The sequence below is a fragment of the Mobula birostris genome, chromosome 23 (assembly GCF_030028105.1).
Source record: "Mobula birostris isolate sMobBir1 chromosome 23, sMobBir1.hap1, whole genome shotgun sequence".
Classification (NCBI taxonomy): Eukaryota; Metazoa; Chordata; class Chondrichthyes; order Myliobatiformes; family Myliobatidae; genus Mobula; species Mobula birostris.
Window position 1 is genome coordinate 39,357,510 of NC_092392.1, and position 26,508 is coordinate 39,384,017.

A 26,508-nucleotide genomic window follows, 5' to 3' on the forward strand; every position below is an offset into this window, starting at 1 on the left:
TGATGTGTCACTGTTCGAAACATATTTATGAGCACCTCTGAATACCTGACAATCATGAAAATACAGTATAATGCTTTGATTTATGGACAGGAATGTTTTGCAACCTTACAAAAATGCAATTCTAACTATCAACTACTTTTCACATAAATCATTTACCAATTTGGCCTTGAGCATCTTAATTGAAGTTACTAAATATTCACCATCTGATTATTCTTTTGCTATTTAAAAAAACGTAAAACTGATAAGCACATATTCATAATGTCTGTGATATCTAATCACAGGATGTTGAACAATGACAAGGGATATTTTGGCCAACCACTAACATTAATTAAATTTCTCTAACCTTTCTCCTTCCTTGTTTTACAGTTTTGGACTAATAACCCTCAAACCATTGATTAAATCATAAGAGATATTTTATTTTCATCCCATCATAAACTTTCATTAATTCGAATCTTCTTTGCCTCCTTAATGGTAGTGAAAACAATATTAATATCAATAATTTTGCACATAATCTAATATTATATTATATTCTGTAGCTTCAGTTTTCTTACAATTTTCAGAGCATCTTAAGTGTGGTTTGATGCCAATGTGTTATTACTGTTTTTATCTGGAACTCCATGACTCCTACTTATAAAGAAAGATGATCTATTTTATAACATGTTATTTTAAAGGAAATACCATATATTTGAATTTCTGAGAGTTTCTATTAATTTGTACACATTACCTGTTTCTCTAAATTACTTTACTCATTGTTACATTTGGTAATCTGTATTTTCTGAAATAATCTGGTATGTTTACAAAATCCCAGTGCTGTAACAAATATCTTATTCCCTTATCTTATCAATCTGAATTTTAAATACATTTATTTAAATATAATTAAAACGTTTCAACATAGCAACTGATGCTTCGGTTTGCATCCTATTTCATAATGAACAAACCATTAAAGGTGCTTGGAAGTAGGTACAGAGGAGATGTCAGGGGTAAGTTTTTTTATGCAGAGAGTGGTGAGTGCATGGAGTGGGCTGCCGGTGACAGTGGTGGAGGCGGATACAATAGGGTCTTTTAAGAGATTCCTTGATAGGGACATGGAGCTTAGAAAAACAGAGGGCTATGGGTAACCCTAGGTAATTTCTAAAGTAAGTACATGTTTGGCACAGCATTGTGGGCCAAAGGGCCTGTATTGTGCTGTAGGTTTTCTATGTTTCTATTAAACCCAACCCATACTTCTTGTCAACCAACTTTCTACTATTCAGATCGATCACTTGCATGCTCTGATTTAATTTCTGTTTGTATTTGGCTCCCTAATCAGACTTCTGGATGGAAATATAGCCTTTTTAATCTTCTTTATTTTCTAATTAAAATTAGTATTTTATTAAACTATAGGAACATACTTATCTAATTTTTCTGCCTCTCGAAGTTACGCATTTGTGGAATTTTTTTCAAATAACACACTCCAGGTTCTCATTATTTCTAAGTAAGGAAGTTTTTCCTGAATTCCAAACTGAATTTATTTGGTGTTCATCTCATACTGAATGTACTGGTTAAAGACTTTTGGCTGAAGTGACCACAAAATGAAATTTCCCTGCAGTACTGAGGGTTTGTACAAGTGAAGTTTCATTTTCAGTCTAAAACATGAAACTAAGCAGTAACCACTTATTCACTCCGGCAGACATAAATAATCATAATGTGCTATTTGAAGAAAACAAGGGATTTTCCGAGTGTCTTGTCCAATATTTATTCCTGAATTAACATCAGTAAAATTGATTACGTACTCAGTTATCCCTTTTGACGCACGAGTTGTGTGAATATTGATTTTATTTCCTCTTACACTAAACAGTAACTTTCAAATTGCAGCAATAAAAACTAGTATATAAATGCAAGACATTTCCTTTTCTTTTGATTAATTTTTAATTTCTGCTTCAATTTTCATACCAATAAGAAATTATGCTTCTTTATTTAATATAAATATAAGACACATTAACTTTGCATAATTAATTTTTTCTGCATTCTGTTCATCCCTAGACAATATCCAATTTACTTTACAATTACACAGTGGTTTAAAGTACCAGTGAGCATCAAGTAACACAGAATCACTGCTAAATTTTAATTTCACAGCAATGGAACAAAATAAATTCCAAAAAAAATGTCAATTCTTAGTCTTAACACTTATTGAACCTTCTTGAACCTTGTCAAAGGCCTTGCTAAAGCCCATGTAGACAACATATACTACCTTGCCTTCATCAATTTTCCTGGTGAAGGAGGTTCATGAAAATAATCCCAGGAATGAAAAGGTTAACGTATGAGGTGTGTTTGATAGCTCTGGGCCTGTAATTGCAGGAGCTTAGAAGAATGAGGGGAGATTTCATCGAAACCTATTGAATATTGAAAAACCTCAATTGAGTGGATGTAGAGAGGATGTTTCTTATGCTGGAGGAGTCTAGCACCGAAGGGCATATACTTAGAATATAAGGATGTCCCTTTAGCCAGAGGGTGGTGAGTCTGTGGAATCCCTTGCCACAGAGGGCTGTGGAGGACAAGTCACTGGGTATATTTAAAGCAGAGGGTGACAGGTTCTAGATTATCAGGGTGTCAAAGGTTAAGGGGAAAAGGCAGGAGAACAAGGTTGAGAGTGATAATAAAGGAGCCATGATGAAATAGTAGAGAAGGCTTGATAGGCTGAATGGCCTAATTCTGCTCCTATGTCTTCCGGTCTTAACCAACTGTGCTAGGCAACTGTGAGAACAGTATCAGGAATGCATGAGGCCAAACAATGCATTTTATGCAAATGACTTACCAACTGTTAAATTATTTCATTGGTTTAAAAAGTGAACATTCACAAGACTGTTTTCTCTAATGAGAGTTAAGTCTCGTGGCTGGGTTTGTCAACTTTCTGTTTCCAATAACAGTGACCTCCCTCTCTCTTTCTCTTTGTGTAAATACCCAGTACGTGCAGACACACATGTCCAGGAGTGGATTGATTGCATCTTTATTTAGACTTACACTTAAATACTTTTCCAGGATGTTAGATACTAACCATCATTAAAATATTGCAATTTAAATGAATTTGAACCAAATAAATAATAGATAATTAAGCTGGAACATAGTTCAGACCAATAATCTTGCTTGTCCTAAAGCAGTTTGAAGTATAATTCTTGTTGCCTTCTTTAAAAACCAGTTTTTGTACTAAATTAATGCAGACAGATTTGTGATAGTTAACAGCTGAAACCGATCACAATATCAAATTAAAGATGTGCGATATTAACTGGCATCTAGTTTCTTTTATTCATTTTCAGGAAGTGGACGTCACTGGCAACGGCAGTAGTTATCACCCATCTATTATTCTTCCTTAATCAAAATACATATATGTCACCATATACAACCCTGAGATTCATTCTGAGTAAGGATGGGAGATTTCCATCCATAAAGGATATTAGTGATCTGGGTACTTTTTTTAAAACAACAATCCAGTAGCTTAGTGTTTGCTGGAAATACATTTTTTTAAAGTTTTATACAATCATAGATCACTACAGCCCAGAAACAGGCCCTTCAGCCTATCTAGTTCGTGCTGAACTATTATTCTGCCTAATCCCATTGATCTGCACCCAGACTATAGCCTTCCATAACGCTTCCATCCATGCACCTTTCCAAATTTCTCTTAAATGCTGAAATCCAACCCGCATCCACCTCTTCTGCCAGCAGCTTGTTTCACACTCTCATCATACTCTGGGTGAAGACTTTCCCCTTAAACATTTCAACTTTCACCTTGAACCCATGACCCCTAGTTCTAATTATTTGAACAACTTCCTCTGCTACTTCATTGAGATTCCAGCCTGATGGTTAGAAATCTGGCAGCTAGTCTAACCACAAAATTACTCCTGAGTGAAACTGATGAAGTAAAACGTTAGAGGTCGAGTTGAAACCCAATGTCCAATTATCCAAACATGCACTTCAATGTCCAATTAATATTGAAGGTAAAGTGCACGAAGCAACTTTAAATCACTATGCTTAACTATAATTAATTAATTCAATTTTTTGTTTGGATTTGGCACTTTTTAACTTAACATTACTGTCATCAGGATGCACAGTTAGCTAAATACAAGTCTGAGTATCCTATGGTATAAACTTAAAGAGGAAATATATTAGCTTTGGTGTGATGAATTCAATCAAAGCACCAAATGCAGTAATGAGCAATCTGTAACAAATTATATCAAGTTGCATACATTTTAGGATCAGAAGTTTCAGTTCAATTAACCATGTCTCTAGGCTCTATATTTTCTGTATTTTAATACTTATCAATAAGGTACAATTTCAAATTTCTAAATGATGCTGCTTTGTATAAAATCAGACCTTTTTAAATTAGTTTGGAGATATTGTTGTCTGCTGATCATGACAGAAATAAGAAAAGTTTATGAGGTTAAAATCCTTCATCTACTTAAGATCTATCATGTTGGAAAAGCTCCAAGGGTGAAAATGGGCAAGGCAAACATCTGAAATTATCTCTTTCCCTAAAACCACGTCATTTCCTGAAATGAACATGCAGCTTTAAATGAAATGTGCTTCTTGGAACTATAATGCAAGAGATCAAATCTCATCTTCCCAAACTGAAATCTTAATTTAGAAACAATTAACAATGTATAGCTCGAAAGTCGGGCCAGGATTCTACAGCCAACAGTGAAGCAATGAAACTTGCTGCTGACTGGAAAAAAAAACTGTCTACAAAGGTCTAGCAATCTGTGTACTATAGCTTTCACCTGCTAGCAAACTTTATTTCACAGGGATTCCAAGAACCAAGGAGCAATATCATCAACCTGATAAGCAGCCACATTCAAACCAGGAAGGAAGGCTTAATACACCATTCACTTATAACCCACAAAACAAAGTATAACAAATAGTTTTTTTCAAAAGAGCTAGAATAATGTGTAATTTTTCTTCCATACATTCAGTGTAGGTCAGCTGGTATTGTAGTGGCATTTACACTGGACTTCGAGGTGAGTGGTCCCAGGTTCAAATCAGGTCAGCTGCTTGCACACTTTCCATCTGTGCTGGGTTGAGTATCGAGCTGGTAACTCAATGTCGTAGAAAACAAACTGAGGCTAAAGAAATGGGAAGGTTGCCGCTCGATGCGCCACAAGGTGAGGAAAGGATCAACAACAATTCACCGTAATAATATCATTGGCAAGCCTACCACTTTTCACTCCAACCCAAATGTCCTGAAAAAGATGACAACGAGCTGCTTTTTTAAATCTTTGAAATATAAATTAAATAGGATACTGGATTTTTGAACCAGTTATGATAAGGAACCAGAAAAATATTTGCAGAATGGATGTGTAATTTTGAAGGAGATCCTGCAGATAGTGTTTACCTTTTGCCCTTGTCCTTCTCAAGTAGAGCTTATACTTTGTCACATGATTTCCATGTTATAACAAGATTTTATATTACATGACAAAAACCCTCCATTGATAGATGAAGGAAATTGCTTTGTCCTGGAGGTTGTGAGCTTTGAGTGATGCTGAAACTTAAGTTTTTAACTCTAAACTGAGGATACCGTTAGGACCTAGAGCCTTTGCTATATTTGACACACACAGACATCCTGTGGTATCATGTGGAGTGATACCAACTGAATTTACTGAAAACAGATTTTTGTGATGTTGGGGCTCTCAGAAATGGGCCAACTTGGTTGTCTCATTTAGTACTTCATGCTCAGGATAGATAGAAATTTTAGAGCAATGGATTTTGCACTTATGTTTTGGCTTCTGATAGAAGTGAGATTGGGACTAGTACCAGGGCCTCCTTGTTTTTTTTAAGCTATTTTACTTCTGCCGCTTTTCATGGCTGGATGTGGCAAGACAGATTACTCCTTTGATGATATGACTGCTCACTTCTGTCTGTATTGTATTGAGTGGCTTTCCAAATTATTTCATAACACAGTTTAAAAGTAAACTAAATGCACATATAAGCCAGACCAGGTAGCTGCTCCACAACAGATTTACGTCCCAATGTGACTTTAATGAACAAGGAGAAACAATTTGTTTTGTTTGTAACAGTACTGATACGAGCTCTTTATTCTACATTAAAATTCTTAGCTGCCATGATAAGATTTGGAGTCGAGTAAGATAGCATTATATTACCATTTCCAATAAACACGTCGTTCTCAGCATTTCGCAATTTCTTGGTATCATGCTCAGTGGGGTTGAAAACAGCACCCCCTCTGGAGCAGCTGAAATAACAGCAAAATTTTCTGGCTATCTGCAAATAACTTTTAGTTTCATCTTCATTGCAACTCAAGGTCTGGCCCTATGCATTTTGAAACTTACAAGGTACTTCTCTAAATACAAACATAGATAATTAGTGAAAATACTAAGTAATGCCATTTAAACTTACTAAAAGCTTGTTACAAGGTCCTTTTCATAAAAACTGAAAAGTCTCTTTCTTAGCTGATTAATTTATCAGGTTAAAGTCTATGGTTCTTTGCCCTGTGTTTCGTTCATTTAGTTCCGTTGAGAATGTGATTTTTTTTTGCACAACACAATTGCTGAAGGCCATTCAGCCAACCATAAATGGACATGAGTTTAATCTTACTTTCAACTATTAGTTCATGGCATGCAGGTAGTGGCTCTGAAGTGCTGTTCTCACACAGGTTGTTCTTTAACGTGGTGAATGTTCACCACTCTTTCAGCTAGTGAAGTCCATACCATCAGTAATCATTGAATTAAATGATTTCTTCCAGTACTTCACCAATTAACTTAAACTTGAGCCCCTTGGTCACTAAAATTTCTGTTAAGGAAGATAGGTCCTTTTAGTCTACCCTGCTTATAGCGCACATTATTTTATATACCTCAAATAAATTTCTCCTGATTTCTTTGTTCCGAAGTCCAGACTGTTTCTCATTACTGTAATTCTCTTATGCTGGCAATACTGTGGTTATGAGAACAGATCAGTGGTTGGGTATCCTGCAGCAAAAGGCTCACCTGGTAATGCACCTAGTTGTTTCTGTCATTTACAAGGCACATACCAGCAGTGTAACAGAATGATCACTACTTGCTCTGATGCCTGCAATTCCAATCACTCTCAAGAAGCATCATCATCATTATGTACAGTGTCATATGATGTGGGCGATCATGGTCTTTTTTCTACAGAAGTGGTTTGCCATTGTTTTCTACTGGGCAGTATCTTTACAAGATGGGTGACCCCAGCCATGATCAATATTCTTCCGAGATTGTCTGCCTGGTGTCAGAGGTCGTATAACCAGGACTCATATATGCACCAGCTGCTCATACCACCATCCACCATCTGCTCTCATGGTTTCACGTGACCTTGATCCAGTTCAAGATGATGGTTCACTGCCATTTTCTCAACAGTATTAGTGTAGGCAATAAGCAATGGCCTTGGCAGCAATGTTCACATCCATCTTTGTAAAGCACTATCACATCCTTCCTGCCCTTCACTGACCAGAGTTCAACTTTAGGAATGACTCAGCTAACATTTTTTACTGTTCTAACATGAACACCTTGTTCACATTCTGTGCCTCTAACAATAAAGGCAAGTATTACACCTAGTTTCTTAACCAGCTTTTCTACCTGCCCTGCTACCTCCAAGATCCAGATCCCTCTGCTTCTCCACACATTCTAATGTATACTCTTGTGCCTCACGGTTTTGGATAAAAAAGGAATATTCATCCATGATTTCCTCAACAAACTAATGATATAAACCTCCTACTAGATTCACATAGATCTGCAGCAGATATGCCCATAACTGGTTATTCACTATCACAGCCTTTCACTCAGCAGACAGCCAACCACAGGACCTCTGTACTGGTTAAATGGCATTTTTTTAATTACCATGTGGGTTGTTAGGTAACTGTAGGGTGCAGTTGAGTGGTAGAATCTAGGGAGAGTTGATGAGAGTGTGGGGAGAATAAAAAGAAATTAATTAGAATGAATGGAAAGGGGTGGTTGACAGTCTGCAGAGACCCAGGGTCCAACGAGTTGTATCTCTCCATGAGTGAGTCAGCGAAGTGCATATGCATGTCTGTGTATATTTTAAATGTTTTAATGCCTTAATGTTTGACACGTCTTGAGTAATTGAATGCTTGGATAGCAGACATGATAGTCACTATTCAAAGAGTGGAGCCTTAGAGGTGCACTGCCTTCCTTGTCACTGCAGCCAACCACTTGAGCTGGAAAAGGTTCTACACTGCCCAGAGCCTTCTTGATGAGCTAGAAACTGGGATCTCACTAGAAGAATGTGCAGAGGATCACATGAAAGGGAATGGCAGATGATGCTGAATGTGCAAAATTCCAAGAAGTAACACGCTTTCTCCCTTTATCATCATATACACCTTATCCATTTGGGAATATTTTTTCTCCTGGATTACTTTATAGTTCCCTTTCCTCCCCAATATTGATAACTTGCTTTTGAGGAGATTAGCTCAGCCTATCAATCCGATACAGACTGGTGCACCTATCGATGTTATACCAAGCATATCTGCATCAGAATAAACTCTAATGTAACAAATGTAAAGAGACAGTATGCTGTTAAAGAGCAAGACCTTTAACAGTGTTGATGAGCAGAGTGGTCTAGAGGTCAAAGTTCATAGCTTCTGAAAATGGCCACACAAGTTAGCAGGGTGGTTAAGAAAGCATATGGCATGCTTGCCTTTATTAGGCAATGAGTTTAAAAGTCAGGAAGTTATGTTGCAGCTTTATAAAACTCTGATTAGATTGCATCTGGAGTATTGCATACAGTTCTGGTCACCCATTATAGGAAGGATGTCAAGGATTTGGAGAGGGTGCAGAAGAGGTTTACCAGGATACTGCCTGGAATAGAGGCTATGTGCTATAATGGGAGGCTGGACAAACTGGAGTTGTTTTCTCTGGAGTGGTGGAGGCTGAGGGGGGATCTGATAGAGGTTTATTAGAATATGAGAGGCATAGATAGAGAGTCAGTATCTTTTTCTCAGGGTTGAAATGCCAGAGGGCATACATTTAAGGTGAGAGGGGATAATTTTGAAACAGATGTGAGGGCTAAGTTTTTTTTAATACAGAGAGTTGTGAATGCCTAGAATGCACAGCCTGGGGTAGTGGTAGAGGCAAATACATTAGGGACTTTTAAGAGATGTTTAGATAGGCACATGAATGTGAGGAAAATGGAAGAATATAGGCATTGTGTGGGCAGAAGAGATTAGTTTAGTTAGCCATTTGATACTAATTTAATTGGTTTGGCACAACATTGAAGGCTGAGGGACCTGTTTCTATGCTGTGCTGTTCTACGTTCTATGCGTCAGAAATCCAAAATGCACAAATCATATATTTAAACCCTTGTTATCTTCAATACAAATTTGACAATCAAACGGCAAGACAGCAATATCAATCATTAGCCCAGCCTATCCCTGAACAAGGCAGAGGTATTTATTCAGACAAAGAATATATTGTACTTCTAACTCTGCTTCCAACAAGATGAATCTATTTGCCAAGTTGGTCTGTTGTTTCAAAGTCAATGCTAATTCTTCACCAAGAATACTTCAAATACTTTTTGCTTCTGCACTGTACCAATAACTACAGTATTTGTTAAGTATTTTATGTTGTAATGACATGCTGTATGAAACAATGGACTAGAAATGATAAAGAATCGGCAAATATATGTGAAATGCACTCCAGAGTACTTCACAGACAGAAGAGGTACTGCAGATGCTGGAAATTTGCAGTCTCGTCCCAAGACGCCGACTGTTTATTTCCATCCATAGACGCTGAGTTCCTCCAGCACATTGTGTGTATTACTGCAGAGTACTTGATTTGTGTAAGACCCTTGGCAAAGAAATTTCACTGAGCAGAAGACCCAAGTTCAAAGAAGAGTACTGGGCCTCCCACAGGGGTTTCAGTGCACTGAGGGAATGGGGTTGAATACATGATCTTGGTTGGTGGACATAGATCAAATGGGCATGGGAAGGAGGAAGAGCTAATTTGGCCAGGTCATGGATGTGTAATGTGGGGGAGGCAAAGGAATTGGTATTACACACGAGCAGAAGTCTGTTGACATTGGTACCAAGAGGTATCCATCATTCTCTGTGTATCAAGGAAAGCGCTCAGAACAAGGGTTCCCAGCCTGGCATCCACTATCCCCTGCTTAATGGTATTGGTCCATGGCATAAAGAGGCTGAGAACCCCTGGCTCAGAATGATGGATACCTCTAACTGCACAACTATGAACAAGGTAAGGTTTAGTTAATGCTAATGCAGTTCCTCAGTCTTCCTGGTTTCAGAATTTAATGCCAATTTCGCTATGAATGTCTGCAATCATCACAGGATACGAATGTACAAATGAATTTTGTGCAAGTGACATCAGTACATTTATTAAACAAAACTTGATGTCATTGCATATATGTGGGTCAAATTTATGGAAATGCATGATATGTGCTTGAAGGACCTAATTGTGTTTACCAATTAGGTTTTAAATAAATAAAATTCACTCATGAAGCAAACAAAGGTGCAGAATAATACAAGAACATTTACAGTGACTATCCTCTTCACATCCCTTGCCACTAATGCAATTTACAGAAAAAATTATTTTCTATCTACTCTCATGTCTCAAAACTTAAAAACTTAGAAAAAAAATTAATCAGACCCCGCTGACGTCTGTAGTTCCAATGAAAATGTCATTCTTTTTCTTCCTTCATCGCAACCTGGCATTACTTCTGTAAATCTTCTCTTTTGTGACTCTAATATTCTTGCTTTAATGTGGTTCCCAAGTAATCAACGTATTCAGAGTTTCATGGAAATACTTTTAAAATGTATAAAAAGTCAAACCGCTATTTAACTGAGTGACAAATTATGTATTTTAATTGAAATATAAAATGAATTAGAACACTACCAAAACTACTACAGTACTATAAAACTGCATATTAGTTCATCCAGTGTATGCTGCCGTGTTCTTTTCATTGACCGTAAATGAACAAAATCAATGCAGATACCTGGTGCAGATAATGAACTACCTTCATATAATGCTTTCGATGATTGCATCCTCCTCCATTTTTACTGTAACATTCAAGATGAATGCTGATACCTTCAAATTCTTTGCATTCCTAGCTTGTTGAAGTAGTGAAATTGTTTCATTTTCACATCTGGCCTTTTCTGGCATCTCTAAGCCTGAATGCTTAAACCGCAGTGAGCAACACAATTGTGAATTATCTTACTGCTTACTTCTCGCCAACAATCAGTGATAAAAATCATTGCTCTTTGAACACAAACAGATGCAACTGATGTTATTTAAAAACCAAGCATGGTGTAGTCTCTAACAGCTACACAAGTACACACGACTGATGCTAGTTAGAAACTGTTCAGCAACAACCACCTTCTTAGGCAGCATAGTGTCCCAAATAAATGAGGTGAATTCTCAATTAGTTTCTTATCTTTAAGAGTTGCCCCAAATAGGAGGCTGCCCTGATTAACCAGTGGCCCAATTAACCGGAATCCATTGTATTTTATTTATCATCTCTTACTTTGCACGCAAACCTATGTTTTAATTTCTCTGTGTCTATATCCTGTTATCTGTTGATTTCACTACTCAAAGGATTTTATCAGTTAGGTTATGCTCTTGCCCTCATAAAATAAACAAATGCAAAGGCCGAAGAAAAGTTAAGTACCTAATATTGCTGTGTGCAGAAGAAAAGCTTTAAAAAAAAGATAACTGCATATAAACTTTTAAGTGAAATCCCAAACAATATTAATATACCATATGTTCTTAGAAATTAAAAATTGGATGCATCAAAATACATTAATGCATTCTTTGAACACTTAATGTATTAAAAAGTGGACTCACAATAAAGTCAAAGAGTCACAGATTTGTACTGCATAGGCATGAGCTATGTGGCCTATCATGTCCATGCTGACTTTTTTGCCCATCTGTTAGGGCATACTCTGGGGTTATGGTATATTGCAAATACTAATTTCAACAGCAGCCAGTCTTCGGACGTGAACATGGATAGTAGATTGAATTCAAAGTGCAGCTCTGAACAATGGTCTTCTTGAACTGCATTTTGGGGTTGATTGCAAACAAAGAAACACTCCATTTGATCTCAAATGGCAGAAATTCATGAATGTGGCCCAGAGTCAGTGAGAATTAACATTCGTTTTGGGTGTCTGGAGTGTGGGTGTGAAGATGGAGGTGCCTGAAAATTATATGCAATTCAAAGGAAGCACTGTAGATACATTGTAATTATAGAATTGTCCTGCTGCTACCTTTGATCTTTAACATAAAAATGTCATGTAATATTGGATCAGGCAGGCCTCTTCTTCCAAGAGTGTCTTGAATATGACGCATGTTGTTTGTTTTGCTGAATAAAGACTTCTATATCCACTAGCCTCAGTGTCTCTCAAGTCACAACACCATCTACATTAGTCCTATTTGACATGTTATGATCATATCCTTCTACCTCTTGTCCATCTAAATGTGTCTAAGTTCCTCATAAACGTGATAATTGTATTTGATTCCATCACTCCAAATGTGGACACAAATATTAATTTAATAAGGGTAAAGTAATAGACCTCTTTTAAAAAAAAAATCAGGCATTACTACAAACATGCTGGAAGTGCTTTTGTATATCATAATTTCACTTACTTTTAATGGAAACATTAACTTATTCGAGTATATTGATTTTGTAATTATCATTATCCACTACTCACTTCTCACGTAGTCTTGTTCGCTTCCAGATTCCTTTTCACATTCACCATCACTGCCTCTATCATCAAGAAGAATCTTTCTCTGCTTTAACACTGCTCCAGATGCTGCCTGTCTTTGTCCAGGTCGTACTGAGAGTCCTTCATTTTCAACAGTAGTTTTATCTAAGCCTGAACAAAAAACATGTGTAATGGATTACAATAGTCATTATTCTTAATAACATACAGGAAATAATATCTAACAACATACAATTCATTATATAAAATCTATCATATATTCAGTTTCTGCCAGATTTCACCCAACTTTTTCTGCCATATTTCATGAACTTTTAATATATTGAAAACATTCACAAATGGAAATCATTAGAACCACCATGCGCTGTAATTTAATTGCCAAAGAAATTCAGAATTCTATCCTGGAGCCTGAACAACAATCAGCTTGTTGCCGACATTACCTTGCCTACTTCTATCTTACTTAACTTCATCTAACTGGTTCCATATCACTGAAATCCTGTCTTTGTTGTTGCCAATTGCTACAATCGGTGATTGTCAAACTACTTTTCTCATGTACGTGCAAAAGCAAGCTCCAACAGGTAAATTTGAACGATCTGTGAATTGACTCATGGCCTGAATGTAAAATGTTCATGAAGATTCATCAAAAAATTGACTATGAACTAATGAAGGGCTTGACTTTTTTCTGCAACAATCTTCATTTATCTGTTGAAATCCTCTGCTGTGACCTGATAATGCTCTATGATATCACCATTAATTGGCGCCATATTTCAATATGTTTCTCTGCCAAACTCCATTTATCTGAGATTCTCCTAGCACTTATTTCAGGTAAATCAGTTCTTTAGTCTATACAAGGTTAGAACACACCCCAATAATTTCATTGAAAATTGTAGGACACAAGAAAGAAAGATAAGGTAAGCCCCTCTTGAAAAAAAAGAATAATTATTGAAGTTTTTCTTGCATGTTTTTAGGATTTTGTTTAAATATATTGTAGAAAAAAATTTAAAAATTAGGAAGTTTTATTTCTAATAGTCTTTCAGATGTTTCTACATGTCAGGAATATTCGAAGCCCTGACAACAGTCAGGCAGCTAGGCTGTTGGTAGACTTTGCAGTTGTCAAAGCTGTCAGCGTAACTTGAGGCAGGAATTCACCCTTGCTTAGTTTGAGGACCTGCCACATAGGCCACTCTGATTGGATCAGGCAAGTTCAGCTCTTGGATAGTCAAGAGTGGACAATACAGATGAAATTTTTTTCTCAAAATTACAGAACATAAAAGAAATTGAAAAGCAGCTCAAAAATTAAGAATACATGCATCCACTTAACATATACCTTTTACACATATCACCTGGCAACATTTCTCGTAAATTCCATAGCAAATGGCATTAGATCTAGATCAATTAATAAATTTAAAGATGTGAGACCGACCAAAGGAACAGAGGTTTGTTTTTAATATCATGCTTTTACATAAAACAGAGACTATGCTTCCCTGTTTGGGTTGTGTTGTTATTTTATTTCTTTACATATCCTCTCTAGCCCTTCTTTTCTTCTTCTCACTCTCCAATTTCGGTTTTACCATAATTTCATTAACTAGTTCTGAAAAACATCAGTCAAACAATGAAAAGAACCACAGCAAAATTATTCCATTGGCACAACATTGCTGTATCCCATAAGATACATACCCAGATAGTCTAAGTTCAGGTCATAATGACAGAACTCAGTAGGGGAGGATAGAAATTTTTATCCAATATTTTGATTGAGGCCAAAACTTTGAGATCTTCAAGGTAAAATTTAGTGGATGGAATCACATGATGTACATACCAGCTGTGTGGGGAAAAAGGCACAATAGTGCCTCTTTCACCTTAGATGGTTGAAGAAGTTTGGAATGGGCCCCCAAATCCTAAAAACATTCTACAGGGTGCAACTGAGAGCATCCTGACTGGCTGCATCACTTCCTGGTATGGGAACTGTACTTCCCTCAATCGCAGGACTCTGCAGAGAGCGGTGCAGACAGCCCAGTGCATCTGTAGTTGTGAACTTCCCACTATTCAGGATATTTACAAAGACAGGTGTGTAAAAAAGGGCCCTAAGGATCATCGGGGACCCGAGTCACCCCAACCACAAACTGTTCCAGCTGCTACCATCCAGGAAATGGTACCCCAGCATAAAAGCCAGGACCAACAGGCTCCGGGACAGCTTCTTCCACCAGCCATCAGACCGATTAATTCATGCTGACACAACTGTATTTCTATGTTATATTGACTATCCTGTTGTACATACTATTATAAATTACTATAAATTGCCCATTGCACATTTAGACGGAGAGGTAATGTAAAGATTTTTACTCCTCATGTATATGAAGGATGTAAGTAATAAAGTCAATTCAATTCAATTAAAAAGACAAATGACAATTCAACTGCCAAATTTAACCATGTACTTTCTGCTGAACTTAAAGTGAAATGATGGGAGATACTTTGAAAAGCCCACTGTTGATCACTGGAATTCTGATTAGTAGTTTGGTTACAAATATAAGGCAATTCGTGAAGACTCACTAGTCACATGAAACAAGGACAGCAACATTTAGTAGGACAAGAAAGTGACCCAGCAATAATTCAATTAATTATTGCAAGCTTACCAGGAAAGTTGCTATTCTCATTGCAGTTAGAGTGTAATGATGTATCTGTATTTATTGTTTCAGCTGATTCATTTGCTGTTTATTAAATAGAGAACATTAGCAATAAATTTTAGCTTTGCAACTGGAACCAACTTCACATAAAAATAAAGTCATTTATATTTAAAGTCAAAACAAAATATTATTGCTATTTTAATAACATACTTTATTAATAAACAACATTACATTTTAACAAACAGAAGCAATAAAACGTATTGTTTCAGGTAGAAATGAAATGGTACAATAGAATACTAAAACTACTGCTGTTTGATTGATAGTTATCTAAAAATGCTTTACTTTGTGAATTATTAATGCAGAATATCAGAAAATACATAATTTATATTTAATAGCTCAGAAAAAATGAATAATTTATTTATTTTATTTTTACTTAGAGATACAGCAAGGTAACAGGCCTTCCAGCCCAATGAGCCCGCACTGCCCTATTACACCCATGTGACCAATTGACCTAATAACCCATACGTCTTTAGAATGTAGGTTGAAACCAAAGCTCCCAGAGGAAACCCATGTGGTCATGGGGAGAATGTACAAACTCCTTAGAGATAGTGGCAGAATTGAACCGGAGTCACTGGCATTGCAATGGCGTCACACTAGCCGCATTACCAATTTGAAGCATGGTAATTTTTTCTCTACCTCCATCCATCATCTATCTGCCTCTCCCTCCAACTCCACCCATTCCTTCCACAAACAGGGCTTGACATGCCCTTCATCTGTCACCTCTACTGAGTCCATCAATCACCTCAGGCTCCTGTGTCACCACTCCCCATCTCCTCTTTATCCTGGCTATCCCTTCTTTCCACTCCCAGTTCTGATGCAGCATTTCAACTAGAAGCGTCAACCATTCCTTTTCTCCCACAGATGCTTCTCAACCAGCTGAGTTCCTCCAGCAAATTGTTTGTTGCCCACATTTCTAATCTGTTGCACACACCTTTGAAGATATTCAGTGGGCCCACCTTTTTACATAAATATGACAAGTGAGCCCATATGAATGTACCCATCTTCTATGAAACTGTTGGAAATACTCAGACTCAAGCTTGCTTGTTACATACACCTGTTGGTTTTCACCTATAAATGTGTTAGTAAATTTGTAAATATCAGTTAAGCATTTTGTATAGAATAGCATATTATTTTACATTTCAGCCAAATTACACAACAAATATGTAATGAAATATTTTCTGTAATATGTTGTTACATTAGGATACAATCCACATTATTTACTATAGCAATGGAAACTGGCACTTTGGTAAAATATATATTAGTCTCACCTTCACAAGTGGACTCTTGTACTGATAAAATTAATGCAGTCTTTAAGTTTCTTTGGTAAACCTTTTCATCAAGTGGTAGTCTGTGTTAAAAAACAATCTGGCCAATTAAAATAATCAAAGTTCAAGGGCAAACAGCACTAAAAGAAAAAAATATAAGGAGCAGCACACTGTCATACAACAGCAACACTCAATAACTACAGCAAGAAAAGAAACCCTAAACTTCTCTAAATCAAACAATCAAAAAATTCTAATTTCTTTTCTATATAATTTTACAGTAGATTTACCATGTATATATTCAGTTGATTTAGTATTTTTATACTAGCAGAATTAACTTTGAGGAATAGAATAAATTTGCCATCAACAGCAGAACAATACGATGTGAGCTCCCACTAAGAACCAGCCATTTTGGTGAAATTATGATAGTGAGGAAGAACAAGCCCGTCACTAGATTGGGGTGTCAATAAAAACTCTTACACTGATCCGGAATAACTAATTTTCCATTCACTGGTACTGTACTGATCTTTGCAGTAATCAAATGTATACAGTGGCTCTGTTCAACACTTAACTCAAAGTATATCCAGCTCACCAATAAGGCCCAACATAATGAATTTGTCTTTCTTGGAGTCACTGCACTTCTTAAAAATAAGTGATCATTGCCAAAACAAAAACAAATCAGAAATTAGGGAATGTAAAATCTAAAGTGAGCTTTCGAGAGTAAAGTTAAGAAACAATTCCACAGAGTCTGGTGCAGCTTTTTATTCCACCAGGCATTATGATATTAGTAGATGCATATGTACATTTTTCATTTAAATCATAACCATAGATTGTAAGTATTTGAAGGCTTCTTGTGACTTTTTAAATTGAGATACAACAAACAAAGCTACTGAGTAGGCTCTTCTTGCCCTCTGAGCTGCGCTGCTTAGCAATGCCACAATTTAATCCTAGTCTAATCACAGGACAACTTACAATGCCCAATTAACCTGCCAACCGATACGTCTTTGAACTGTGGAAGGAAACTGGAGCACCTGGAGGAAATCCACATAGTCACAGGAAGAACATACAAACTCTTTACAGGTAGTGGCAGGAATTGAACCCTTGCTGCCGGTACTGTAAAATGTTGTGCTAACCACTACACTACCGTGCTACCCATCTCATTAGCAATAGTGCAGCATCCTGAAAAGGACCTGTTTCTTTTAAAATTTCAGTCTCAGTCCTTCAACAAATCCACTGCTCCCATTCACTTTTTATGTGGTAACATCAAAATGTCTTCTGAAATCCCAGATATCCTATATCCACATTTGTAGTTAGATCCTCAAAAAAAACATTTAAACTTGTCAAGTACAATTTCCCTGTATTTTCCAAGTGCCCTGTTACATGGCACTTACTAAAGAATTGCAACATTTTCCTGACAGGCTAACTAGATTATACTTCCCTATTTTCTCTCTTCTTCTTCAGCAGTGTTGCTGAATTTGCTAACTCCTAATCTGCTGACAATAGTGATGATCTTCTAAAATTCTCCAATGTTTCTACTATTTCATCAAACACCTCTTCTAGAATCCTGGGATGCAGACTATCAGTTGGGATTTATTAGCTTTCAGTTCCCTCAATTTTTCTGGTGTTTCTCCTGAGTAGCTGACTCCATATAGCAACAAGAGTACTCTCAGCCACAAATGAGATGAAGGACTTTTCTGTCAATAAATCTTAGTGAATATATTGCTGTACAAAACAGGGATTTTTTTTGCAGCGAATTTGTAAATAATTATCTACCTCTCAGTCCATATTTATGGAGAAATTCACACTGCTCTTATTGAGAAAACTTACAGTAAATTCTGTCATAAATATTCCTCAGTACAATTCAATTTTGTGCAGAGATTTTTCCCCCAGTGGAGTATGTAAATATCATAAGTACATCATTGTTTATTGATAAAGCCATCACAAAACAAACTTGGCGTGGAATATCCTCAAGAAGCATAAGAGTTCACTCAGAACAAATTCAAAGTGATATTTCTTTTTGTAATAGTTCCCCTTACATCAGTTTGATATAGTGTACAAAATCACCAGAATTGAAAAATGAGTCTGAAATTCTATGCACAAGTTTCATATCTCAGTCATGAGGAAAAAGATCATCAAGCATTTAACACAGATTACATCTAAAGAAGGATTACACTGAAGCAGAATGCTTCCAATACACTGAAAATGTGTTTACATATAATTAACTACTTTCATTAGTTGCAAGGCATTGCTGGAAAAGGAAACAACGAGAATCTGGAAAGACTGAGACTCTAGGAGGTAAATCAGGCTGTACAGGTATTCCAGACATCAGTAGCTCTCATTGAGATTCTCTCAGCTTGAAAACCAATCTCACCTTTCATTAGGCAGTTCCTTTTTGACATTTGCATCTTGACTGTCTTTTTTAACACTTTTCCCCTTTTTCTGTTTCTCATCAACTTTTAGACGAGGCTTTTTACTTGGAGGAGCGGACACACATGCAAAATCTTCATCTGAAAAATATATCCACTCTAATGAATATTCACTCGTCCAATTATTGATTTGCTGTTTCCCAAAAATCACTATTCATGCAGAACTCACAATATTGACTGCAGTTCGGTAAACGTTTGTGAAATCAAGAAATAATATTCTAAGGTGAAGAAATTTTCAGTTGAAATTACTTTATAAGTCAATCAAGAAATGTCTCAGTTAATTACAACAACTATAACTGTAGAGCTTCTTATTCCACAATTGAAGGTTATGCAAGCACATGGAATATCAAATACCATCAGACTTCAGAGATAGTTGGAGAAATTCAAACCTGCCTGTTTCCTCTCTTTGGGTTCCATCCTCCTCCTCTTTCTCCTATGGTCCACTCTCCTCTTCTATCAGATTCCTTCCTCTCCATCCCCTTACCTTTCTAACCCACCTGACTTAACCCACCACCTTCCAGCTAGCCTCCTTCCCCCCTCCCCCCCCCCACCTTTTTATTCTGGCATATTCCCCCTTCCTTCTCAGTCCTGAAAAAGGGTCTCATCCTGAAATGTTGACTGTCTATTAATTTCCATAGCTGCTGCTTGCCCCGCTGAGTTCCTCTAGCATTTTGTGTGTGTTGCTTTGGATTTTGAGCGTCTGCAGGTTTTCTCATGCTTATGTTGTGCTTAAAGTTGCTTCTCCATAAGTACTTTGTAGGACATGAATGATTTAGAGGGCAGGGTACTATTAAAATGTTGAGATGACACTGACTGGTAATGACTGTTTCTAAGAGTCAGTAGATTAGTAACAAGAAAAAATAAATCCAGGAATAATACTCAAAGAATTAAAAGAAAGAGTAGAGGGACCTTTCTTGTCTTTGGATAAGTACTACTTTTCTACACAGTTATTCATGTCATTTAATTGTATTTAAATTTAAGAAATAAAATAACAGACAAATAATGTGGGAATACAATTACTGTAGGCAGCTCTAGTGCGAGAGCTGGACTTAGCACATGACACCATGATGCTCAAGAACTCTAATATTCTACAGAAAGCCAATATTCGAGAATTTCCGTATTCTATAGAAAACCAGCAAGCACTTTTAAATTTTTATTTGTAACTTACCATCATCAAAGTCTTCATTCTGTGAATAATCCACAATTTTCTTGTTCCTAATGATTAAAAAAATCTCTTACTTTTCAGCAAAAATTAATAAAACTTGTTTGAATTATGTTTGTATTGTACAATATTATAAAAGTAGACCAAGCTAAATGAAAAGAATAAAAATTACAGGTTAAGTGTTGTAAACTGAGGTTTTGAAGGATAACTGAAGAAGAAAATAGTGTAGATCTAATGTGGATAGCTCTTTCAAAGAGTTAGCAAAGGTATCATGGTCTAAATGGCCTCATTCAGATCTGTGAAATTTCATGTTTATTATTTGGTTTACAAAATAATTATTACTCCTGCAATGAAGATAAACTTCCATGCTGTTTCATCAGGATAACCCCAAGTTTAACTTGACAAGACAATGTGTGATTTTCATACAAGCTATTACAATCACCATTTATATCATTGATTCTAAGATATTGAATCTTAAACTCCTCCCTGGTATTCAAACATTGAATGTTATCTCCACAATCCCTGCAACCCTAAAATATTCTTATTCGTCCCCACCCTGTCACCACTCCAAACCCTGACAAAAACCCTTCAGGTTTACCGATTTTGCTAACTTTTTGTTAACTTTCTTTTGCTTTCTCTTCTTCCTTCATATTTATCCCACCAAACCTCTTTTCTAGCAACCAAACTAAGTCAATTGGAAGTTTCTTCTTCTGTTATCCTTTAAAGCCTCAGTTTACCAACACTGAAACTACTTGCCATTCCTAAATTCATTCTCAATATCTTGGTCTGTTTTCCTCCATTATACCATCATATTTCCTAACTCCCACCACTAAATCGGGACACTCCAATCTTACTTCATTTAAAAATAAATGCTCTGTATGAAAACCTTGTCACCACAACTTCCCGCTTTATGACACAGCCACTGCTAGTCAATGTAAACAGAAACTTCGCCCACTATATGAATGGACACAAGCCAATTTAAATGATATAAATATTTTTATTATAAATATATACAAATTACTTCATACATGTGATATTGTGTAAAGGATGAAAACTGTCACCAAACATAAAAATGAACAGATGACAAAGCTATAAATTCACTTCTGGCTAGAATTTAAGGTACTTATTTATTGAAATACAGTGTTAAATAGGCCCTTCAAGCTGCGCCACCCAAAAATCCTGATTTAATCTTCACCTAATCATTGACAGCTTACAGTGACCAATTAACCTGCCAACTGGTACATTTTTGGACTGTGAAAGGAAACCGGAGGACTCAGAGAACATCCACACGGTCACAGGGAGAACACAGAAACTCCTTACGGGCAGCGACAGGAATTGAACCTGGTTTGCTGGTACTGTGCCACCCGGGTAAAGTATATTTAAATAAATGCACATTGAAATTTAATTTAGGGTCACTTGACCTAAATAATAGACTTACTTTTGCCACTCCATTTCAATCATCACAGTGGATGAATTTAGAACCTTTCTTTTCGTGACACCCATATATTAACAATTTAGAAATTGTATTAAGGCCATAGCTTGATTACTGCTTCCTGTTAAGGTCACTTTACAGGAACAATATAACTGCACTTGACAGAGTACAGAAGAGAACAATTTTGCCAGGTTTGGAAAATTTTGACAATGAGAAAAGATTACAAGAGCTAGGATTGTTAAGCAGACAAGACTGAGGAGATAATAACTGAGACACGTAAAAATTATCAAGATCCATAGCCTCCTCTTGTGCCAAGGTAAGACCACCCTCAGGGTGGAGGAGCAATGCCTTATATTCCATCTGGGTAGCTTTCAACCTGATGGTATGAATATCGATTTCTCCTTCTGGTAATTTTTTTCCCCTGCTCATCCCCTCTTCTTCTATTCCTCACTCTGGTCTTTTACCTCTTCTCACCTGCCTATCACTTTCCCCTGGGTCCCCACCTCCTTCCCTTTCTCCTATGGTCCACTCTCTCTTATCAGAATCTTTTTTCTCCAGCCCTTTTCTTTCCCACCCACATGGCTTCACATATTACCTTCTAGCTAGCCTCCTTCCCCTCCCCAACCTCCTTATTCAGGCATCTTCCCCCTTCCATTTCAGTCCTGAAGAAGGGTTTCAACCCAAAACATTGACTGTTTTTCATTTCCATAGATGCTGCCTGGCCTGCTGAGTTCCTCCAGCATTTTTGTGTGTGTTGCTTTGGATTTCCCCACATCTGTTTAAAGAGTTTAGATAAATTATTTTTCCTTAGAAGGATCAAAAACCAGGTCACAGATCTAAAATAGTAAATAAAGTTTATTCACAAACAAGAGAAAATCTGCAGATGCTTGAAATCTGAGCAACACATTGATTTATTATTGTCACATGTACCGAGACACAGTGGAAAAAGTTTGCATGCCATATAATACAGATAATTTCATTAATTAGTCCTTGACTTTCTCATCGGGAGACCAGTCAGTGAGGGTCAGATCCTCCTCACTGATAATTAACAGTGGTGCACCACAAGGATGCATGCTTAGCCACTGTTCTACCCTCCTTACACCCATGACAGTGTGGCTAGGGAAAGCACAAACACCATCAATAAATTCGCCGATGACACAACTGTTGTCAGCAGAATCTCAGATGGTGATGAAGAGTGAGATAGATTGCCTGGTTGAGTGGTGTCACAACAACCACCTTGCACTCAGAGTCAGTAAGAGCAGGAATTGATTGTGGACTTCAGGAAGGGGAAGTCGAGGGAACACACACCAGTCCTCATTGAGGGGCCAGCAGTGAAAAGGGTGAGCAGTTTCAAGTTCTTGGGTGTCATCTCTGAAGATCTGCCTTGGGCCCACCATAGATAGGTACTGATGCAATTATAAAGAGGATACGCCAGCGACTGTATTTCATTAGGAGCTTGAGATTTGGTATGTCATCAAAGACTCTAGTAAATTTCTACAGATGTACTATGGGGAGCATTCTAATTGGTTTTAGCCAGAACCTTTAATTATTTATGGTGCAACTGTAAGGAAAACCAATTTCCCCCAGGATCAATAAAGTATGACTACTACTACTACTAATTAGAGGTTGGTGAATCTGTGGAATTTTTTGCCACAGACGGCTGTGGAGGCCAAGTTACTGGGTATACTTAAAGCGGAGGTTCTTGATTAATAACGGCGTCAAAGGTTATGGGAAGAAGGTGGGACAATGGGTTTGAGAGGGATAATAAATCAGCCATGACAGAAAGGTAGGGCAGACAAGATGGGCTGACTGGTCTAATTCTGCTTTATGTCTCATGGTTGCATGACCGTATGGTGTGGAAGGGTAACTGCATATGAATGGAAAAAGCTGCAGAGCCTTGTAAATTCAGTCAGCTTCATCATGGGTACTAGCTTCCCTACCATTAAGGAACTGAGGGTTAATTGGGTACTCCTGTTCTTGGCAAGTCCACATCTGCCATGCTGAGAGTGTTTAAAGACCAATGCACAGAGTACAGAGCACTGGTATGTTGCAGTAAGAGGAAAGGGCAAGGGTGGCGAGGTAAGGTAACCCTGGATGTCAAGAGAAGTGGCCAATTTACACAGGAAGATAAAGGAAACATTTCTCAGGTTTAGGAAGCTAAAAGCAAACAGAGGTATCCCTTGAGGATTACAAAGAGGATAGAAATCCTTGGCAAGTAGGATTAAAGAGAATCCCAAGGTATTCTAAACGTACATTATGAGCAAGAGGAAAACCAGAAAGTGGGAAAGATACAGAACAGAACATGTGCTGATAGGAATGGGATGTGGGTGAAGTCCAAGTCAGTACTTTGCATCAGTATTTGGTTTAATTTTTTATTTTATTTAGCAATACAGTTTGGATTAGGCCCTTCTGGCCCTTCGCACCACATCACCCCAACAACCCTTAACAAAACCAATTAATCCTAACCTATTTGTGGGACAATTTACAATGACCAATTAACTTATGTGGCACATCTTTGGACTGTGGGAGGAAACTGGAGCACCTAGGGAAAAACCCACACATTCCACGGTGAGGATGTGTAGTCTCTTTACAGAACGGCGCTGGAATTAAACTCCAAACTCTGATGCCCGTGCTATAATAGCACCATGCTAACTGCCATGCTACAGTGGCGCCCAAGAGAAGGATGTGGAGGATAGGGATGTTAATTTCATAAAGTGGCTACACAGTTTGATAGTGTTATAAAGAAGGCATACGGCGTGCTTGCCTTTATTAGTTGAGGAATTTTAAGAAGTTTTAAGAGTTGAAAAGTTGAGCTGCAGCTTTAAAAGACTCTAGTTAGGCTACATCTTGTTACTGCATTATAGAAAGGAAGTGGAGGCTGTGGAGAGGGTGCAGAAAAGGTTTACCAGATGCTGCCTGTATTAAAGGGCACGTGCTATAAGGAGAGTTGGACAAACTTGTTTTTTTTTTCTCTGGGCAGCAGAGACTGAGGTAAGATCTGACAGAGGTTTATAAGGTTATGAGGGGCATAGCGAGAGTAGGGAGCTGGTATCTTTTTTCGAAGGTTGAAATGTCTAATACCAGAGGTCATGAGGTCAAGCTGAGAAGGGTTAAGTTGAAAGGAGATGGGTGGGCCAAGTATTTTTTAACACAAAGAGTGGGGTGCTTGGAATGTGCTGCCTGAAGTGGTGGTGGAGGCAAATACATAGTGGCATTCAAGAAGTTCAGAGCATAGGCACAAGTGTGTGTAGGAAATGGAAGAATATGGACATTGTGTAGGTATAAAGGATTAGTTGTTCTTATGTTAGTTTGTATTCTTTAAGAGTTGTCTCAAATAATTGGTTGCTCTGATTAACCGAAGGCCCAATAAACTGTAATCCACTGTACTTCATTTAACATCTATACTTCTAAATTATATAACTTCATAACATTCTAATTTAATTTTTCACCTATATGCCATTCTGCTCGCATAAATTTTCTTACAGTCTCTGCATAGTCAATGATAATAATTTAGCACCATTTCTTAAATTAATTACATGTTACTGTGGAATTTGACAAGAGGAAACCCAGTGCAATCCCTATGGGAATCAATACAGCTTTTCCACAAACACTTTCAGCGACTATTAAAATGTTACATTCTGCAAATAACTGTCTGAATAACATCTTATTGCTATCATTCCTTGGCAAGTGATTGAACAAGAGATACGACAAGTTCTGGCGTGTTGTCTGAATGGACAGTGTTATTCCATTAGTCAGGAGACAGAAATTTCCTGTAGGTGGATTTGCATAAGAATGGTATCCCCAGAGAATTATTGACCAAAACACACATACTGATTTGGAAAGAGTTGTCTCTTATTCATCATATAGGGATAAATACACAATCTTCTTAATCATAGCACTATAGTAGTAAAGAAACATAGCAATCAAGTGATAGCATTAGTATCCAGAGGCCTCTATGATTGATCTAGAGACAAATTCAGATTCCACAATGCCAGTTGCAAAAGTTAAACTCAATACTTTAGTTAAGTCTGAAATAAAAAAAACTAACAACTATAATCTTCCTTTCCATCTCTAATACCAGCCCTTCCTTCCTGACATCCAAATTCATTTCCCTTCCTTCTCACCATCATCTTTTCATCCAGCCCTTTTCATCCTTTCTCTCCATTCTCCCTTCACTGTCCCTCCTTACTACTCATCTGCTGCTCCAGTAGCAATAAAGTGGAAGTATGACTGCTCCTCAGATTTAGGAAAGATGTGACTTATAGAAATCTGATTTTATGTAAACTCTCCCATAAATTTTAAAGAACTTTTCAAGATAAGAAAGTTTACAGAAATGCAAGCATCTTCAAATTATAGATTAGTGGTAACAGCTAGTTAATTCAAAGGACAAATATTTTTCAAAACAAAACTGTTTACAGGTGACCTCCCCCCCCCCCCCCCGTGTTACTGGGGGGGGGGGTTGTTCCAAGAAAACAGTCCATCTTGAATCTCTGTAACGCAAAGCCATATCATCTGCCCATACATCAAGAAAAAAACATGACTTAAAAAATGAATTACAGTGGATTCCTGTTAATTGGGCCATTGGTTAATCAGGGCAGCTGTTTATTTGGGTCAACTCTTAAAGAACAAAAACAGATCGAGAAAATAGCTGGCATTCCCTTATTTGGGACATATGTCACTTAATTGGAGCAGCAGACTGTTGCCAAATCATTTCTAACTGATGTCAGACATAGGCACTTGCGTCTGTGTTAGACACTACACCATGCTCAGAGCAAGTTTTCCTTAAGTACTGTCAGTTGCATTTGTTTGTTTTCAAAATGCACTGATTTTTGTCACTGATAGATAAATAAGCATTAAGAC

General features: G+C 37.2%; 2 protein-coding genes across 2 annotated transcripts in view; one reads left to right on the top strand and one right to left on the bottom strand.

The window, feature by feature from the left end:
• The window catches only part of rad51ap1 (RAD51 associated protein 1), a 60,005-nt gene that overhangs the window by 28,591 nt on the left and 4,906 nt on the right, over positions 1-26,508 (bottom strand). Inside the window, exons 2-6 of the mRNA XM_072241044.1 lie at positions 20,223-20,269; positions 19,000-19,135; positions 16,635-16,714; positions 15,316-15,390; positions 12,677-12,841 (exon numbers count right to left, since the gene is read on the bottom strand). Coding sequence (XP_072097145.1) covers positions 12,677-12,841; positions 15,316-15,390; positions 16,635-16,714; positions 19,000-19,135; positions 20,223-20,269 — 503 coding nt within the window. The remainder of the gene's footprint in view (positions 1-12,676; positions 12,842-15,315; positions 15,391-16,634; positions 16,715-18,999; positions 19,136-20,222; positions 20,270-26,508) is intronic.
• ferry3 (FERRY endosomal RAB5 effector complex subunit 3) overlaps positions 21,822-26,508 on the top strand; it is a 75,909-nt gene continuing 71,222 nt past the window's right edge. Inside the window, exon 1 of the mRNA XM_072241040.1 lies at positions 21,822-21,964. The gene's annotated coding sequence lies outside the window, so the exon portion shown is untranslated. The remainder of the gene's footprint in view (positions 21,965-26,508) is intronic.